The 20,515-nt window shown below is 37.4% G+C and overlaps 4 protein-coding genes across 4 annotated transcripts; 3 read left to right on the forward strand and 1 right to left on the reverse strand.

The window, feature by feature from the left end:
• The first annotated feature begins 917 nt into the window (after positions 1-917).
• On the forward strand, positions 918-10,667 carry LOC137712713 (probable UDP-N-acetylglucosamine--peptide N-acetylglucosaminyltransferase SPINDLY). Its single transcript, XM_068451850.1, has 18 exons — positions 918-1,200; positions 1,674-2,128; positions 2,276-2,437; positions 2,532-2,707; positions 3,235-3,310; positions 4,323-4,451; positions 4,551-4,670; positions 4,768-4,836; positions 4,922-5,003; positions 5,164-5,258; positions 6,373-6,437; positions 6,769-6,967; positions 7,421-7,615; positions 8,034-8,128; positions 8,250-8,385; positions 8,545-8,762; positions 9,287-9,414; positions 9,799-10,667. The coding sequence occupies exons 2-18, from the start codon at positions 1,718-1,720 to the stop codon at positions 10,194-10,196; spliced, it is 2,754 nt and encodes a 917-aa protein (XP_068307951.1). The 5' UTR covers positions 918-1,200; positions 1,674-1,717; the 3' UTR covers positions 10,197-10,667.
• Positions 10,668-11,043: 376 nt separating this feature from the next.
• On the reverse strand, positions 11,044-13,977 carry LOC137712714 (peptidyl-prolyl cis-trans isomerase CYP18-2). The gene is made up of 6 exons (XM_068451851.1): positions 13,849-13,977; positions 13,624-13,719; positions 13,442-13,503; positions 13,185-13,318; positions 12,557-12,641; positions 11,044-11,357 (listed from the first exon to the last, which is right to left on the reverse strand). Exons 1-6 carry the CDS (start codon positions 13,918-13,920, stop codon positions 11,312-11,314), a joined length of 495 nt encoding a protein of 164 aa, XP_068307952.1. The 5' UTR covers positions 13,921-13,977; the 3' UTR covers positions 11,044-11,311.
• A 1,235-nt stretch (positions 13,978-15,212) lies between these two features.
• On the forward strand, positions 15,213-18,631 carry LOC137713696 (mitochondrial fission protein ELM1-like). Its single transcript, XM_068453033.1, has 10 exons — positions 15,213-15,452; positions 15,622-15,724; positions 15,911-15,980; positions 16,195-16,291; positions 16,902-17,051; positions 17,149-17,275; positions 17,568-17,744; positions 17,828-17,921; positions 18,041-18,149; positions 18,260-18,631. Exons 1-10 carry the CDS (start codon positions 15,309-15,311, stop codon positions 18,362-18,364), a joined length of 1,176 nt encoding a protein of 391 aa, XP_068309134.1. The 5' UTR covers positions 15,213-15,308; the 3' UTR covers positions 18,365-18,631.
• Positions 18,632-19,171: 540 nt separating this feature from the next.
• Positions 19,172-20,202, forward strand: LOC137712077 (casparian strip membrane protein 1-like). Its single transcript, XM_068451224.1, has 3 exons — positions 19,172-19,443; positions 19,746-19,869; positions 19,984-20,202. The coding sequence occupies exons 1-3, from the start codon at positions 19,172-19,174 to the stop codon at positions 20,200-20,202; spliced, it is 615 nt and encodes a 204-aa protein (XP_068307325.1).
• Positions 20,203-20,515: the final 313 nt, after the last annotated feature.

The raw sequence follows: 20,515 nt of genomic DNA on the forward strand, positions 1-20,515 counted from the left end.
TGACCGACACTCTGCATCACGTAAAGTTTCTTTCACGCACACATAACATTTGTTTTCTTTGTTTGCTTAGAATTCCTTTTCTTTTTCTCTTTACAATAATATTTGGAGTAAATGGAGAAAATACCAATTATACCATACACCCAGAGTACATTGGCTACAAGAATAGTTCTATTCACACACCAATTTTACCTCTCTCACACTCTTGTTAACTTTTGACCATTGATTTTTGTCAATTCATTAGATCCGACAGTCAGAAATTCAGAGAAGTGTGTGAGAAGTAAAAATATGTGTATAAAAAACACTACCCTAACCACAATGGAGAAGAGTAGCCAAGCGCACTCAATCTAACAAGATTTTGAAGACTTCTCTTTTTTCTTTTTCTTTATTTTTCAAACAAAACTATTCAAATCCTAGTTTGTGCATTACATTACCAATCACGTTATTAATACAACTGAGTCTTGACTGTTTGACACACAAATACGATACTTATCAAGGTCATTTTGGTGAATTTATTTTTTTTTTTTAAAGATAAATACGTGATTTACGATTTCTATGATGTAAGGTAACCCTCTTTTGCATTTTTTATCCGCCTAAGTTTTTTTTTTTTTTTTTCTTTATGGATAAATATTCGTCGGAATTAATGTGCAAAATACCAATTATGCCCATAGAGCTTGTTCACAGTAGCCCCTATGGAAGACAACCAAAAGCTCGCACTCCGTCCAGGGCTTTTTGGGGCTTGCCGACAATGACACTGCCCGTAATTCACACCGAGTCGCCGAGTCATTTGTGTTTTGCGCAGCCCAAAGACTCACTTCTAGCGCACTGGTATAAATGCAAATACCGATCAAAAACAGGGTTAAAGATAAAGATACACAAACGTTAACGGGACACACACTGCTCTCTCCGTCTCTTCCTCTCTCCCCACCTCGTCTCCTTCTTCTGGGTTTTCTGGGACACATTCAATTCGAGCTGTGTGTCCGAAGAGAGCCCGAGAGGCCGACGCAGGGTTTCTCTACTTTTTACTCTCGTAACACCATAAAACGGTAAAACCCCTCTCCCTCCTCCCCCCTCTCTGTCTAGCTAAAAGTGGTAATTTACCATGGAGCTCTGAGTGCTTTGGCCGGACGCCATAGCCGTGGCCTAATCTCAACCGTTGATCTCTCGCCGTTCGGCACAGCGGGAGCTCCTCCGCCTCCAACTGTACGCTTCAAAAATCCCAATTTCCCGTCTTTTTATTTTTTTTTCCCACTCTTTTTATTTCTTCTTTAATCCCCTGTTTTCAGTTTGTTATCGTGTTTTTGTTATCGAAAACCGTGTCTTGTTATCGGTATGTGATCCCGCTGTATTAGGGTTTGGTTGATTGCTTAATGATCGGTTGGTTTCAGTAGAGTGGCTTTACTGTGATCGCCCTAATGTAATTAGGGTTTGGAATAGTGAGTAATGGAGGTGTTTAGGATAGTTAATTAGGTTTTGCAGGGACTTGTTTTGATAGTAATGCTGCTACATGGCTATCTAACTTAGTTACGAGACTCGATTCTCGAGCCTCTGTCCAAGTCAGCATTGTCCTGATTTTTCAATGTCTTGGATTTTGGATTGGCTTATGTTAAATTTTTATGTGTGCTGAATTTCAAGTTTGTTGTTAGAACCAAAATTTATGTCGAATTTGTTTGTAGGTTGGTTTTGCTCCATAAAAGAGGGAGCCTTTATCGATACGCAAATGGCATGGACGGAGAAGGATGTTGGTAATGTGAGAAATGGAGAGCCGGCTGGAGAGAATGGATTCTTGAATGGTTCGCAGCCTTTGCCCAGTACCAGTGGTTCTATGGTTGGCGGAACTCCGGCAGGGAAAATGTTTGAAGTGAAAGGTGCTCTTTCTTATGCCAACATTCTTCGTTCGAGGAACAAGTTTGCTGATGCTCTGAGTCTTTACGAGACCGTGTTGGAGAAAGATCCCGGAAATGTGGAAGCTCATATTGGAAAAGGAATATGCTTGCAGATGAAGAATATGGGAAGGCTCGCTTTTGACAGTTTCGCAGAAGCCATCAGGTTGGACCCACAGAATGCATCTGCTCACACGCATTGTGGAATTTTGTACAAAGAAGAGGGCCGTCTAAGGGAGGCTGCTGAGGTCTGATCCTGTTACTTAACTTTCTATTTCTATGGAAAAGGAAAGATACAATATGTTATCTATTACTTTTTGTGCTTTGATGATTGATTAATCATGATTAAAATTTTGACATCTTACCAGTTACTATTCACCTTTTTCGTGGAACAGTCTTATCAAAAAGCTCTGAAAGCAGACCAGTTCTACAAACCCGCTGCAGAATGCTTAGCCATTGTGTTAACCGATCTTGGAACAAGCTTAAAGCTCGCCGGAAATACTCAAGAGGGACTGCAGAAGTATTATGAAGCTTTGAAGACAGATCCGCACTATGCTGTAATTTAATATTCTCCTTTCCCTTTTGTAACCTTTATTATTCTTGTTTACTGTTCTTACAAATTTGTATACTTACCTCACTCTGGAAATGCAGCCTGCTTATTATAACCTTGGCGTTGTCTACTCTGAAATGATGCAATTTGACATGGCCCTTACTTGCTATGAGAAGGCTGCATTGGAGAGGCCGATGTATGCTGAAGCATATTGCAACATGGGTGTCATTTACAAAAATCGTGGTGACTTGGAATCTGCTATCGCTTGCTACGAGAGGTAGTCTACTGTTTGCATTCTACTTATCAGTCTAAACTGGGGCTTATGTATATGGTTTAGGATCTGGGATGCACATTTTGGACATGCCTTTTGACACATGTTTTTGTGGGGCCCACTCCATAATGTATTTAAACAAGTTGAACCGTCTATATTTAAATACATCATTCATAGATCATCCTTGCAAAAAATTAGACAAATCCAAAACCATCAAGACATTCATTTGTAGTGAAGAAATTGGACGAATACAGTTATACAAAGAAGCACTACATTTTATCCAAGGGTCATATGGTTTCGGATCGGGGTGATTTTTGGTAGACATGATCTTTTAGGGAAGACCTAAAAGATAGAAGGTTCAGACCGTTAAACATTATGGAGTGGGCTCCACTAAAACATGAACAAAAATGTGTGTCAAAAGCTTGTCTCCCCGGATCTTAACTCATATATATATATATATATACACACACACTGTAAATTCGTTTGATGATCTATGCTGATGCTATTCTTGGTTGGTTGCTATGCTATACCAGGTGTCTTGCTGTTTCGCCAAACTTTGAGATTGCAAAGAATAATATGGCAATAGCATTAACAGATTTAGGAACAAAGGTGATGTTCATTCTGTTTTCATTTTGGATTCTTCCTTTTTTGATATTTTGTCTTGTTGTAATCGACTATATTACTCTTACGTGTTTTATTCTAGAACTTCCGTTTTGGTTTTGCTACCTAATTTTTTCTCTGTGTTCATCATTGTTTTGTTGGGTTTATTTGCTAATGATTGGTTTGGTTAAGAAGTGGACGATTTTTATTGTGCCAAGGTCCGAAGAGAATTTGTGTCCTAGAGGGTGGTGTCGAATTTATTACACTTACCTTGTCACTAGTGTAGGTGCTCCCGACATTTTTGTGCTAAGATTACACCAAAAGAAATGTTCACCGAAATGAATTTAATCAATCCTCAATCCTCAATGATAAAACTGTTCTGTAAGACAAATAAGTTTGCCAATCCCAAGATATACTCACACATAGGTTGTAAACTTTTAACCAGGCGTATTGTTTTTTCAATGAGTACTAATTATGTGTATTTGACAAAGATATAAGAGATATTAGATGTTGAAAATCATTTAAGCATTTTGTACAGTGTATAGAAGTCCTAACATTTTGGTGTTTCTATTTAAAGAAAATGCTGTTGAAAATGCAGACATGCTTTCTTTGTTGCTCATAAATTTCATTTACCCATGTTTGTGGTTGCTAAATTTCCACAACTGAAAGGGTGTCTATACTCTGGCAATCTCATCATATATTTGCTTCAACATTTTTAACTGACTCTTTTTTACTAAATTAACTTAATGAGTAGCATCCATGACGAAATCTTTGCGGTGAAACCTGAGTATTGTATTTATTTTGTGTGAGATAAACATGATATGGTAAGTATTAACTGCAATGAGCCCAAATGTTTTTCTTCTCTAGAATCTTTCATCATCCGTTTGGTCTATCCATTTTCGTTTTATGTAGACGAAAACACTTCTAGCTCATTTTCTTGCAATTTTTATATTTCTGTTTTCTCATTACGTATTTCCAATTTTCTACATCTGATTTTGGATTCAGCAACATGTCTGTTTAGGTTAAATTGGAAGGAGACATTGATCAAGGCATATCCTATTACAAGAAGGCTTTGTATTATAACTGGCATTATGCTGATGCTATGTACAATCTTGGGGTTGCTTATGGTGAAATGCTTAAGTTTGACATGGTCAGTGTTTTTTGTAAAGGAGAACTCTCATTTGGATGTATTTTCTTTATGGTTTAGTCAGTTCTACATTGTGTGGGTATTGAATTTCTGTTTATGCAGGCAATTGTGTTCTATGAACTTGCTTTCCACTTCAATCCCCATTGTGCAGAAGCATGCAATAATTTGGGAGTAATATACAAAGATCGAGACAACCTTGATAAAGCAGTAGAGTGTTATCAGGCAATTTTTGATACTTGTACAAAAACATTCCTTTTTTTCCCTTCTAAAATACTGATTGAATGACATTACCATCATCCCGTTTATTCTCAAACTGCAGATGGCTTTGTCAATCAAACCAAACTTCTCACAATCGTTGAACAATCTTGGTGTTGTCTACACTGTCCAGGTTTAATTTCAAACCCTTTAATATGCCAGACTCTAGAATGGCTACACATCAAATAGTCGCTGACTGCCCTTTTTGCTATTGGCAGGGTAAAATGGATGCTGCTGCAAACATGATTGACAAAGCTATAGTTGCAAATCCCACATATGCAGAAGCATACAATAACTTAGGTTGCTCTCTTTCTCCTAAAAATTTTTTCGTAACAAAATTTCTGCAGTTCACAACTTCACATATACTTGTTCCGTTGTGGTGGGTTGTGTTTCATTTTGCAATAATTAATTTTGTTTGAATTTTGTTCTGTATTCATTTTTCTTGATTGTTTATGTACAGGGGTTCTCTACCGCGATGCTGGAAATATTACTCTCGCCATTGGTGCATATGAGGAATGCCTCAAAATAGATCCCGATTCCCGAAATGCAGGCCAGGTATTAATACTCTTAGACTCTCATGGGATTTACTCACAAGAGTGCAAAGTTTTTGTTTTTTTTTTTTTTTTGTCTTTTGGGTTATACCTGTAACATTACTGTCACTGAAAATTGTCAAAACTATAGTGGCATCATCCCACATACCCACCCACCACACCCCCCCCCCCCCTCCCCTCCCCACCCGGCGCGGGGGTAACAGCCATTAATATACGATATGTTTCCATTGTTTACTGAATGCAATGTCTAAATATAACATGACAGTTGTTCTCCCTTGGAAACGTCTTCAATGCCCTTGGTTTATTAGCAGTAAGTAATTGTCTACTGTGTGCGCAATTATTATCACAGGTGTAAGGCAAATCAGTTTTTCAAAAACTTCGTGGATTACAAATCTTTCCCAATATGTACAAAAGTTATTTGGCATTGTCACACAGAATGGCTTGACTGATAGTCTCAAAATGCTATTCAAGATGTTTAGGAAGCAAACATTTATCCATGCTTTAGCTTAACCATGTCTCTGTCGCTCTCTCTCTCTTTCTCTCTCTCGGGCAGACACCAGGGAAACAAAGTTTAGTATGGGCTTTACTAGATTACTGTATCATTTTCATGTTGAGTTTTTAATCTTTCTAACAACTGGTGGTCCTAAACTTGATAGCTTGGCTAAGATATTTCCTGTAGCTAAGTAGGGTTTGTATTTGTTAGAGCTGCTAGTTGGCGATTTTTAAACCATAACTCTTGTTCATCACTTGATATTTGACATATAATGATTATTAATTTATTACAACTTAGATGAGTACTGCATGGAGCAAGTTGTACTTATCTTAAAATTTCACCTAACATGTTATATTTTCTTGCCAATTCCTTGAATGTTATGGTATACTGATTTTCTGCTGAGCTCATGCACCTTCATAGCTTCTTCCTTGGTTTCTAACAAGAACTTACCTCTCTCATCTATGAAATTCTGTAACATATAAAGATAACTTGGTTGTAGTTTTAGGAAGCAGCTAAATGAGTATTTATTTATTTATTGTTGCTGCTTCTTGATCTATCCTACAGAAGAAACTCTTTGCATTGGTTTTAACTTTTAATCTCTATTTGCCTGACCATTTTCTTGCAGAATCGATTGCTTGCGATGAACTACATAAATGAAGGACATGATGATAAACTTTTTGTCGCTCACAGGTCTCAACTAATTCCTCTTTAACTTTTCATGATTACTTTTCTTTCTCTTTATTCAGTGAATGTAATAAACTTCATATAAAGAGAAAAAAATTTGATAAAAACATTGGTACATTTAAAGCTAGTTATATAGCCATTTTGTAATTTAACATTACCTTTATGATAAAGATACATTATAAATGTTTTGCCTAGTATTTTATCGACAATTGCAGTTTTCTTATTGGTGTTTATATATTCTTTTTTATGTGCTGCTTACCAATTTCAGAGCAGTGTTTAACCTCAAAATTGGGAGTTGTAGATTTGTTGATGCTTAGTTGAATTTATTTGCATGCAGGGACTGGGGTAGGCGCTTTATGAGGTTATATCCACAGTACACTTCATGGGACAATCCTAAAGATCCAGAACGACCCCTCATCATTGGATATGTGTCTCCTGATTATTTTACTCATTCTGTTTCATATTTTATAGAAGCTCCGCTTGCCCATCATGAATACACAAAGTACAAGGTGGTTATGTATTCTGCAGTAGTGAAGGTATTGATTTTCTTATTTTATTTTTACATTCATCCATGTTAGTTATCCATTTTATGTTTAAAGTTTATGCTTCCTGTAAACCATGTCTTACTTTTTCATCTGCAGCTTTTGCCAGAATTATACTCTCTTTGCTTTCAGTTCTGATTATAACAGATTTTTGAAAACCATATGTTTAATGAGAACTTGTCATCGTACCTATGCTCTTAGTTTAGTTTTCCTTGTCTCCTGTCTTCATTTCTTCTCTGTCCCCTAACCAAATAGACCCACTATAAAATTGCTTAGTTAATTCTCAGTTGGTCATAAGTTCACATTTTCTCTCAAAATCATCTTTTTTTATATATTTAATTTCAATGCAGTTATAAAGTTAATAACTTGTCATTTTCTATAAGATCAGATACTAAAGGTTTTCTATCCTACATACGATTTGGAATTGACTTTTATATAATGTCACAGGCAGATGCCAAGACTATTAGGTTTCGGGAGAAAGTCTTGAAAAAGGGTGGGATTTGGAGAGATATATATGGGATTGATGAAAAGAAGGTTGCAAGCATAATTAGAGAAGATAAGGTTGATATCTTGGTGGAACTTACTGGCCATACTGCAAACAATAAATTGGGAACAATGGCATGCAGGCCCTCACCTGTTCAGGTATGTTGAAAGGTGTTCTAATTTTCTCAGGCGGTTGGCTTTAAACATTCTTGTTTTCGTTTTCTGAGTATTTTTCTTTGTCGACATTTGTCTTATAGACTTATAGTATAATATACAACATATTTTATAATATGTTGCAAATCTTTTTTTTTTTTTTTTTTCCTTTTGGCCTCATCAAATCTGAAAGTTGAGGAATTTAAAAGAGAATGTCCTGGAATAGGCAGTTGCAATTTTCCTGTTTATTGGCCAACTTTCAAAGCATTGTGAGTTGCTTTATATATTGAAGCCTAATATATTTCTTTTCAGTCCGAAACTGTGGGCCTCCCATTAAATTTGTCTTTTCATTTTCATGTGCCACACTCGCTGTTTACGGGATTGTGTTCTTTAAGTAGCTAACCTTCTATTTCTGGATTTACAGGTGACCTGGATTGGCTACCCAAACACAACTGGTTTGCCGGCGATTGATTATAGAATCACAGATTCTCTGGCGGATCCACCTGATTCAAAGCAGATGTAAGTCTAGTCCTATTTAGTTCTATGATAATTACTCTTTTTCTTCTGGTTTCAAGGATGAGTATCTGATAGAGTAGGTAGTACCGTACTTTCTAGTAACTTTGTCTATTTTTTTGGTCAGGCATGTTGAGGACTTAGTTCGATTACCCGATTGCTTCCTGTGTTATACACCTTCCCCTGAGGCTGGGCCTGTTATGCCCACTCCTGCTCTCTCCAATGGCTTTGTTACTTTTGGAAGCTTTAATAATCTGGCAAAGGTATTAGTTAGGTTTCTTTTGTTCTTGTAATCAAGCATATAGCTACAATCATAAGCAATCTGATCACTTATCATATTATAAAACTCATTTCTTACCAAAAAAATAGTATTACATTTGTATAATGTTTTGTCTCGCTCCTCTTTTCTTCGCCCTTATTAGATCACTCCAAAAGTGCTACAAGTTTGGGCAAGAATTCTTTCTGCAATTCCAAATTCTCGCCTTGTGGTGAAGTGTAAGCCTTTTAGTTGTGATAGTGTGAGAGAGAGATTTCTTTCAACATTGGAGCAGCTGGGGTTGGAACCATTACGTGTTGATCTTCTGCCTCTAATTTTACTCAACTACGATCATATGCAAGCCTATTCTCTCATGGACATTAGGTAAATTTGAGATATTTTGTCTTACATTTGGAAGGACAGTAGTGTGAATAGTGTCAAAGTTTGTTTATATTTCTTGTCTATTTATCTCTCTTGGATGATCAAGGGGAGCAATTATCCGATGTGTGGGCTCATCTCCTCTGGATTCTTGAATTAGAAAGATTGTGTAGCAAAACGAAAATGAACATATGAAGTAATTTTTACTCAGGCAAACAAGAGACTTGATCTTTGACTAGTAAAGATCAGTTGATCTATTTTTTGTAGTCACTCTAAATAAGCTAAAGGAAAGAACACAAAAACAGTTAAGTTGACCTGAAAATAATTCGAGAACCATAATGTGAATAGAGAAACTTGCGATGCTTTGTAGAAATTAGAAACCATTTCATAATATCTGATGTGCATGCAATAAAGTCTCACCGGATTCACTTATGTTGGACCTGCTGGAGGCACATTTTAGGAAGGGTTTCACTTGTTACTGTTGGATCTTGTTTGGAGGTTCTAACCAAAGTTATCTTCTCTATATGTAGTTTGGATACTTTTCCATATGCTGGAACAACCACAACATGTGAATCCTTATATATGGGAGTCCCGTGTGTTACTATGGCTGGTTCAGTACATGCGCACAACGTTGGTGTTAGTATTCTCAGCAAAGTAGGTAAGTGATTTTTTTCCTCCTTTTTTTTTCAATGTCTATCTGGTGTACCTTGCATGGTTGCTCCTAAGATACCTTTTGGTTTATTTCCCTTATTGTTGGTTGCATCTGTTGGTTTATATCTCATATATGGCTAAGAAGAGAGTACGTGTCACAAGCTCTAGGACACCTGAGATCAAATCTCACTGTTAAAGGCACAAAGTTTGTAAACATTATCCAAACTTGACTAGGTAAATAGATGCATCAGTTTAGAAATCAATTCCTTCAATATCAAACTTTTGATGGATGTGCACGTCTTACTGTCTTGTCTGCATGTGTCCTTGCCAATGAATTGGTCATTGTTTTACTGCTGATAGAACCTAACTGATTAAAGTGGACTAAATACAGGGTTGGGAAATCTGATTGCAAAAAATGAGGATGAATATGTCCAGTTGGCAGTGCAGCTGGCCTCTGACGTAACAGCGCTTTCGAATTTGAGAATGGGTCTCCGGGACCTTATGGCCAGGTCACCTGTCTGTGACGGACCAAAGTTTACCTCTGGGCTGGAGTCAGCATACAGGAGCATGTGGCACAGGTACTGCAAAGGTGATGTGCCATCACAACGGCAAATGGAAATGATACAAGAGGAAGTAATTGCTGAAGACCCTGCTGCTGGAATCTCTGATCCCACAAGTATTACAACACCAAGAGAAGGGCCTCCAGGATCTATTAAGACTAATGGATTTAGTCCTGTTCCACCGCCTACTCTTAACCCCTCCGCTTGTGAAGAAAATGGAGGAGTCTGATGGGCGCATATCTGAGGCATTTGTACGGAGGTTCGTTGATAGGAAACCATATTGCTTTTCTGGGTGATTTGATCTCCGTTGGTATATTTAGTCGTGGCGGCTTATAGTGGAATTGAGTCCGGTGGTAAATAACGTGGAAGCACTGTGTTTACCCGCCTAGGATGACATTTTTGGGAAACAACTGCTAGCAGCATTCGGAGTCTATTATTTTCTGCGCTAGAATTGCGGCTTTCTATGCGTGGTCTGTGAAACTATGAGCTGATATATCTTAGGTAGCTGTCTGCAATTTTCCCGACTAGAGAATTGTGGTTTGTAAATTGTAACTGAATCGTTGTTCCTTCTTGTCTAGGCTTGCTTGTATGATTTTTAAACAGCATAGTTGGTCAGATTACCTAGTAATTTTCTGGTTTGGTTACAGTTGAATCCTGCAATTTTCTCAAGGTTCTATGATTTAATCAACCTGTTTACAGATGGATTTTGAGTGCAAAGTTTAGCGTGTCTCAACGCTATGATTCGCGCAAAGTTTGCTCTTCATGAATAAGATTTACCCGCGCTATCCGATACTATGACAATCTTGGGCTTTCTTCTTTCCCATTCATCCTTCTTTTTATGTTCTTTGATTCTCGTGTTCTTATTCCGTCCGACGGCTAGAAAAAATGACTGCAAGGGTGAAAAGGAAGCGAGAAATTACTTCTCCAAATCAATGCCGTAACCATAAGGCCAATGATATTAATATTTCGAGCGTGGGATTGGAAAGAGTGATTCATTTTCATCAACGGGGGAATCAAAGATACGAAATTGGGACAAGTTCCGAAGCTGAGAAGAGAAATACCATTAGACGAAAAACTAGTTGGTAATGAGTACTTGAATTATCAGCAAATTGTGTTAGGTGCCAAATATAAGGGTTCAGTGTAGAAAACAACCACTCCCCCTTTTCACCGTTAGTATCCATGTAAGACTGAAGTACGCCGTCCGACCGTCATAGTTGTCCGTTGATACAAACTATCCAATTAACTTGTTCCAGCTCTATGGCTTTATCTTTAACAACAGCTCTGCAATTCACTAACTCTGGTAGATCCAAGGCACGGCTTCATCAAGCTCTCGAACAAAGATGTCTAATCTTTGACAGATGTTCGTAGTATCTTCACATCATGCACCGGTCTGTATTAAGAACAAAAGCATTTCAGATAGGAGTTTAGATCAAATCATGCAAACTACGTCTGCCTCCTAAAGAAGTGTATTAAAAAGGCGCAACAATTACGTCGCTGACGATCATATATGCAATTAATTGCAAAACTTACAGATCTAAGTAGGACAAGGTGCTATCATCGCTTACAAAACTTTAACATAAAACCTCTTAATATTTCGTATCAATGCAGATCTACAGGTCATCACATTCGGCAAGATATTTTAACTAATCACATATTTATCACTTCTCCGCAGCATCTCTTCCAAGTGAACAAAAGCAGACTCTTTATAATTGGTACTGTTAAAATATGAAAATATTCAATAACTACCGAGCATCATTTCCAAATTATTTGAAGAATCATGTCAATCGATTAAAACTGTTCGGCACATCTACCTACTATTGTCTATATCCAAAATCAAAACCAGAGTTACACCTGCTCCTATGACTGAAAACTTAGTATAACGAATTTGAGTCCACAATTATTTATGCAAAAAAGAAAATAGTTAATGGCTTAACTTGCTCAGACATATAACTTCATAGCTCGACATCTCTTTTTCTCCCTTCAGTTCTTAAAAAAAGTTTAACTCATACCAAACGAGATTCCTCTCGCAGATTTCATGAGACATTGTAGCTTAGCTTACTATGTCACCTCCTTTCACTCCAAGATAGACTGATACTTTGAATCCTTCAAAGGAGGTACCCCTACTACTTAGGTTGGAAACACATTCACTGGAAATTGGGTACCATTAATTCGGACAGGATCCATTAATTCGGTCAGGATCCATCTATGTCTCCTAATGCATTTCATTTCTACTTAGTGTTCTAAAGTCAAGAGAACTTTATAACCAGAAAATTCAACAGAAGACTTTTCAATGCTATCACATGAGGCGGAAACATTTATAAACAAAACATACAGAAATTCACATCAGAAGGTAATCTTAGAACGTCATCATGATAATTTGCTTATCCAAGACCAAAATAGTTACCAAGTTACATTCTAAAGTTTCAAACTCTGGAATCTTAAGTTTTTGGTTAGGTGCAGTGAACCACAACAGACTGAGAATCTAAGAGGATCCAGCAGTGTGACCAATCATTTGCAGAAAATCCACAAACAGTAGAAGGCCATTTATCTGTATCAAATATCAAGAAATACAACTAACAGAAGGCATACCTATCAGTATTATCAGTCTGGACACTGCCAAGTTTTTTTATGACCTCCATTCCTTTGCAGATCCTTCCAAATATTGTGTGCTTTCCTGAATGAAGTAGAAACGCCATGCAAGTAAAAATACTGATCGAAACAAACAAATGAATCCAAGTAAAGAGTATTTTCCGCTGAAAGGATGGTATACTATCATAAAGAGGTCACTTTATAGCTCAAACAGAATCCTAACGGTGATGGTTTTGATTATTAGAGTCACCTAAAGCCTATAGGTTCCCGTGCACAAAAACAGCCCAATACCCATAACTATCTCCAGATTGCGTGTGCATGTCAAATCGTAAAATGCTCATAGCAAAATCACAAAGAAATAGTGTTATGGAAAGAACTGTTTTTCAGTCTCTAGACATTTCAATAGGTCACAGAGCGGTGAACTGATGTCTCGTGCAAATAACTTCTAAAGTCAACATATCACAAGTCCATCAAACCACATTGTATGCAAGATAGGCAGACCATCGTAAGGCAAAAAAGTTTACTGCTAAGGATCACTTTTATGCAGATTAAGTAACTAGAAAAGTTAAATACTGCACATATAGTAGTAAAAAACAGTCTTAACATTACTGCGTAAAAATTATCGTACCATCCAATGATGGGCACGGTGCCAGCGTGATAAAGAACTGGCTTCCATTTGTATTCGGACCAGCATTAGCCATCGATAAAATGCCAGCTCCAGTATGCTTCAACTCTTGTTTTATCTCATCCTCAAACTTTCCCCTGAAACCCATTATACAAAACAAGTTCTTCACTATGGTTCTCAAATCTAATTAAAATCAGGGGTCAAAAAAAAAAATGCAAAATTCAATACATAATGGGTAAATTCAAGGGAATTTTTTTTACCCATAAATGGATTCTCCACCCCTTCCTGTCCCAGTGGGATCACCACCTTGCACTATGAAATCCTACCCCAATTCCAATTTAACTGTCAGTAAAGTATACATACATACATACATATATATATATATATATATCTCTAATATATACACACACACACACTACTAAACAAGCAGAAATTATGAAACCTTGATGATTCTGTGGAATTTGACATTGTCATAGTATCCTCTGCGAGCGAGCTCGATGAAGTTCCTGCAAGTCCTCGGCGCGTGCTTGTAGTAAAGCTACGATTATAACGATTTAAAAATACAAATAAAGTTAAAGATGCAAACTTTATGGATTGAATTGTCAGTTTGGTTACTGAGAAAGTGAAAGAAAATTGAAGAGAAAGTTTGGGAAGAAAGAAAATTTACCTCGACGGTGAAGATGCCAGTGGTGGTTTCTAGAGTGACCTCCGGCGGCCCTCCTTCTTTGCTTGCCCACATCTTTCTGACCCGAAGATTTTCAGACCGAGAGAGCGAGCACAAGGTTTCAACTTTGAACAAAAGAGGGGCATAACGCGAAAATGTGCAATGACAATTATAACCTTTTATGAATGACAGGTGCTAGCAACTTCCTACATTTCTAGTCTACCTTAGATTTTCATTTTAATTTTTTCACTTTTAATTATGCCATGTGTATTTCACTGACACGCAAAATTAAAAGTTTAATTACTTTTGGTTGACAAACTAAAATCTTTATTATCTCTACTAATTAATAAAATATTCATTGTCAACCAAAATTTTATAAAATTACCAATTTAACCCTCTAATTAAAACAGAACATGAATTCGAAAATATAGGGTATAAATGTAATTTTACACAACCAAATTTTGTTTTTTCAAAGCCTCACCTACATATAATCCTAACATATCTCTAATTAATAAATAAATAAATTTCTCACTTCCACATTCTCTATTACTCTCTTCCTCTCTTCCTCTCTTCCTCTCTCCTTCTATTTCAAAAATAAAAATAAAAAATTTTCTCACACTTTGTGTGTGCCCATATACTAGTTTTAATTATATTAACAAAGGAAGAAAATAGTTATAAAAATAAAAAACAAAGGAAAAAAAATATAGGGATTTTTATATGGTTAAAATTTTAGTTTTGACTGTTAGTGGAGTACACGTGACATGATGAAAAGTGAGAATGCTGAAATGAGAAGATAAGTGAGTTTGTGAGAATATTGTTAGCATTTCTCTTTATAAAATAGAAAAACCAACACAACGAACACATGTCACGCTTTTTCAATTTCTTTTTATACAGTGATACATAATTAGATATGAGTAAAAAAACGAAGTCAATTACTATGTTTAATTCGAGACATTTTTAGCCATTTAAACATGAAGCCTCTATATTCATTACCATCCTTAACTTATTTACCGGTTCTAATAATCAAACGAAATGCATAACATAACATGTTAATTTTGATTAGAAACCGCATGTACAGGTTGATTCACATTATAAACTTACACCGGAGGTCCATCAGCATATTATTATTTTACACCGAACGTCCATTGCTCTTCAACGTAGGTTCAGTAAAATTATAGACCAAATGGATGGGTTTACTAAATGGTTTATGCTAGGAAGATTAAATTACAAAATTTGAAATCGGGAACAAGGAATCACAACTCCGACATGTCGTTTTCGTTGTACGACCTGTCGTTCGTTTCGAATTTGGCTTGGGATTTTGCCGTTTCGAACGAGCAAGCAAAAGAGGAAGAGGAAAGAATGAGCAGAGCAGCTCAGAGACGAAAAGAATCACCCACTCTTCAGAAGAGGGAAAGAAAGTGAGTGAAGAGGGAATCGAAGGGGAGGCCTTCGGGTTTCCGGGAATGGCGGAGATGTTCCAAGGTGGGGTCCACCGAGCAACCGGAATCAGAAGAGCCGTCGTGATCGGAAACGGGTTCGCCGGCGCGGAGAATCAGAGCATTGGGTTGGTTCGTGCGCTCGGCCTCTGGGGTCGTCAGTCCCTTTACGTAAGTAATCAAAGTTTCAATCTTTTTGTGAAAATTTGAGAAAACTGTTGGTATTGGTATTGGGTTTCTGTTCTTGTTTAAATTTAATCATTTGCTAATCTGGTTTTGAGCATGTTTATTAGGCATTGTTTTGGTTGGTTTGATTGGTTTATAAATGATGATTAAGCAGCGTGTTAGGCGGCCAAGAGGCGGGATTAACGACTGGCTTCACTGGCTTCCACTCCCTCTCCATAAAAAAGTGGTGCCTTTGCATCTTTCTTCTGAAAAATTAGGTACTTGACTATTCTCCTTTATGCTGCACTTGCAATGTGAAACTTTTTCAGTAATTCTTTCTACTGTACTTTCTGTTACGTGGGGTCTGCGTGGATTTCATGCGGACCTCACATGCTTGAATCCATTGAAGAGAAGGGTTGAACTGGGTGATGACTGCTTTTGTGCTGAAAATTGTGCTAGCTCAGGCCTCTCATCTGATATTCCGGAAGCTGATGCAAAGCAGATTGCAGAAATGGCCCGTCGAACATTCGACAAGTATGTGTGGCTACTTCTTTTCCGGGTTTTCGTAATTGAATCAAGAAATGTGAACATTTTGTCGAGTTCTATTAGTTGGATAGGTAGCATATTACTTGCCTCACAAGCTCATATAACATGTATGATATTATTTTGAATTTGGGTAATTTTCAATTTTGCTCAGTAATTTCGTTATTAGTAAAACATCTATATGCATTCCTTATTTTCTGTCCAGAGATGGCCCGTTGCTGGTGGTTGCATCTGGTCGGGACACCATTCCTGTTTCAAGCGCCATAAAACAGTTGGCTCCCGAAAATGTTTTTCTTGTCCAGGTTAAGGTTCAATCCCCCTAGAAAGAGATGCATACGATAATATGACTGGTAATTACTTAATGCTGATAAAAAAAAAGTGAGGCACTGCATCAGTTCAACCATTTGCTTTTATTTTCTTTCACAGACTAGTGAACCAGTGAACCTTCGTGAGTTCTAGTATCCATACTATCTAATCACCCTTCCCTTTGTTCCTTCCAAAAGGAAAATCGTCTTGTGTTTTAGATGTTGTTTATGTTTGTAACATGTTATACTTCTTATGAGAATTTCAAGATCAGTCTCTTATTTATTTGGATTTAAATTATTCTGGAGATACATGTGGTTTGGAGAAATGCAATGAACTGTTTGCTTTAGATAGAATGGTACATTAGCGTGTGGCATATATTTTACTAGCCACAGGGATAACATATTTTCTTTTCGTTTTTATTCTATTTTTTGGGGTATGTGATAGTTTCTTCAAATGTTCATCTTTAAGGTTAATGACTATTTTTCTTCTGTTTAAATTTTTGTTTGGCTCACTTTGTAACATGGTTGTAATGAAATGACGAACGTGATAATACAATTTCAAGGTTGCATCTGATTCTATTAGTTTCTCTTTGATGACATGTTCCAGATTCAACATCCAAGGTCGCATGTGGATAGGTTTGATTTGGTGATAGCTCCTCGCCATGATTATTACCCATTGACTACCCATGCACAGAAGCAAATTCCTTGGCTTCTTCGGAGGTGGATCACTCCACGGGAACCACCAGGCAAAAATGTTGTGAGTATCTGTCATCTGGGTAGATTAATACTTGTACTATTGTACAAATGTCCTTCTGGTATAATTTAGTTGACAGGTTCTCTATTATGTGTTTCAGTTTCTCACCGTGGGAGCTCTTCATCAGGCTGATTTTGCTGCACTTAAGAGTGCTGCTTCTGCCTGGCATGCCGAATTGACACCACTTCCAAAACCTTTGCTTGTGGTTAATATCGGAGGCCCTTCAAGTAAGTTTTTGCATCTAAAAAACTGTTATGCTTTAATAATGTCGTCTTTATGAAGAAATGATTTTGATGGATTCCTGTCATTTTCATAATTGTTGATACATGAATAAATCCCGACATTGTCGACATCTAAGGTGCTGGTTTTGCTATGGTATTATCTTTTACATGGCAGAGTTCTGTGTTGAAATTACGTGGTGGTTCCCCTCTTTGTTTGCATTGTTTAAAGTAGTTTCTCCCTTCCTGCTTTTTATTGCGGAGATAATCAAATAGTCCTGCATCCATATTCTTTTCATAGGAAACTGTTCATATGATGCGGATCTTGCGAAACATTTAGTGGCTATGCTGCAGAATGTTCTTTGGAGCTGTGGAAGTGTGAGGATATCTTTCTCTAGGAGAACTCCCGAACAGGTGTCCAGAGTTTTGAGGAAGGAATTCAGTACTAATCCCAAAGTCTACATTTGGGATGGTGAAGGTACTTAGTTATTATAGTCTTGGGATATTGTGCACCTATATATGCTCCAAAGTGAAATTTTATGTTAAACGTGATACTGCTAGGTCGCAATCCACATATGGGCCATCTAGCCTGCGCCGATGCTTTTGTCATTACCGCTGATTCAGTTAGTATGTTGAGTGAGGCTTGTAGTACGGGGTATGTTCTTGACTCCTAAGTATGATGAATGATGAGGGCCAACTTTTTCATATCAGTTGTGTTAAATAACTCCTCTAGTCAATTCATGCGTCCTAAAAGTTCGTCATGTTCACCTTCAGCAAACCTGTTTATGTGATTGGTGCGGAACACTGTACATGGAAGTTTGCAGACTTCCAGAACTCTCTGCAGGAACGAGGAGCGGTTCGACCGTTAACCGGTAAAGAAGATGTAAGTCACCAAACATCAATTTCCTTACTTTTTCAGTTAATAAATGAGAAAAGAAGAGATCGAAGCAGCTCTATAATATGAGGTTTTTGAACTTCCTTCTATTTGGGTAGATGTCCCAGCGTTGGAGCTATACACCACTGGATGACACTGCCGAGGCGGCTAGGCGGGTGAACAAAGCACTCGCTGAGCGTGGATGGAGTATACAACTTACCTAAATGAGCTATGCCAGATCTCAAACCCATTGAAGTGGAGTAGTTTAGTTTTCAGTTACAACGCACAGCAGCGTGTGATTTACTCGGGCTTATTTCATTGTAGAATCCCGTGTACATAGAGGTTTTTCTTTAGTAATCGAACCAGTTTTGCCCAATTCATTGTACACATTCTTATTATATTTGGCTGTATCGTTCCTCCATGGAGACACCCAAATTGTTAAGGGAAGGCACTTCCTTTTGTATTGCTTCATCTCCTTAAATGTAAAATGAAAAAAAAATTGAAAGAAACATCTATTTATGTCGACATGACAACTTCATAGTAACTTACTTTACATGTCTAACTACATATCTCTTCCGCCGAAGTTTCTCTCGATTAGTCTGGCCATTAAAGTGTACAACCTTAAAGTGATGCTTGCCCTTTTGACTTTAATTTATATTAATCTTAAATTAAATCCAATTTCGGCATAAAGTTTCCCATCCGCTCCTCCTTATCAAAATATTATTTAGAATTTACATGTACGTGTGCATATAATATCGAAGTGGTTGCTACTTGATCCATTTTCCAGATTAAACCTCTTCACTTGCTCTTCTATCAACAAAAAAAATATATTATAATTTGCAGCAACTCTCAGACTAATTTTAATTAATAAACTAATTAAACTTTTCTTATTTGGTGCACTATATAAAGCTTCTCATGTTTAACCATTTTCATCACAAGCTTTTTAGTCTCTTCTCCTCAGCAATTCCCATTTCCAAAGCTTTAGTTTTCTGTTTTATCCCCCTCTCTATCTCTCTCTCTCCCGGACGAAAATGAAGAGCGGCGGCGGCGAGTCGACCACCATTGATATTGAGGCAAGAAGTGCATCCAAAGGAAAAGGGCCTGTTATGGCAGTTCATCATGTGAAGGAAGAAAAGGGCGGAATGCAGAAAGGGATGGCCATAATTGACTTGGTTTTGAGGATTGGTGCAATAATGGCTGCTCTTGCTGCTGCTGCCACCATGGGAACCAGTGATCAAAACCTTCCTTTCTTCACCCAGTTCTTCCAGTTTGAAGCTAGCTATGATGACATGCCTAGCTTTCAGTATGTTCTCGTTCTTCTTCCTCTTTTTTCCTTTTAGTGATATTTTTCACCAAAGAAAATGTTTTACGATATTCTGATATGTTATGTTGTAAGGTTGTCAATCTAGATTATCGAATAGATGAACTACTTTTTGTTGTGCTTAGTTGATAATCTGATATGTTACGTTGTCAGACTGTCAATCTAAAATGGTAGCAACATGACAATTTAACAACGTAACATTAATTCTGAATGTTTGAAAAAGACAATATCACCCTTGTGTGTATTGTACGGTTCATTGATCTAATATCCATGCATGCATGCAGGTTTTTCCTAATAGCAATGTCACTTGTAGCTGGCTACTTGGTGCTCTCACTTCCCTTCTCCGTCGTCTGCATCGTTCGCCCCCATGCAAGTGGACCAAGGCTCTTGCTCCTCATCCTTGACCTTGTAATTACATTCCTACACTCTCTATTATTCACATGATTAGCTCATAATACAAAATCATATATGATTAATCTGTTTATAATTAATAACTTAATTAAACTTGTGATGTCATGGCAGGTGGCACTGACTCTAGCCACTTCTGCTGCTGGGGCTGCAACATCCATAGTCTACTTAGCCCACAACGGCAACGCAAGCTCCAACTGGCTGGCCATCTGCAACCAGTTCGGTGATTTCTGCAAGAACGTGAGTGGGGCTGTGGTGGCTTCCTTCGTTACTGTTGTCACCTTCATGTTCTTGATTCTGCTGTCTGCGTTGGCTCTACGAAAGCATCACTGACAAGAAGAAGATGGAAGAGATTAATTAAGCTCTTCAACAATTAATTGTAAACGCTTGTTTGTGATTCTATTTGGGTATGGGTTTTTTTTCTGCAAAACTACTTAGTAATCGTTGTGTGAATTTGGTTGTAGTTTACTTTGTCCAATGGAGGATATCGTAATGGAAGTTATTGTTATTCTCAATGTGCATTATTCAGTCATCTCCTTACTCTACTTTTGGAATGACTAGATTATGAAATAGTCGTCTTTTTTACGTACTCTACTCTCTTTATTTTTTTTGTCATTCGTAACAGACGTGCACGGTGATATTTTTG

This window comes from Pyrus communis, chromosome 13, assembly GCF_963583255.1.
Source record: "Pyrus communis chromosome 13, drPyrComm1.1, whole genome shotgun sequence".
Lineage (NCBI taxonomy): Eukaryota > Viridiplantae > Streptophyta > Magnoliopsida > Rosales > Rosaceae > Pyrus > Pyrus communis.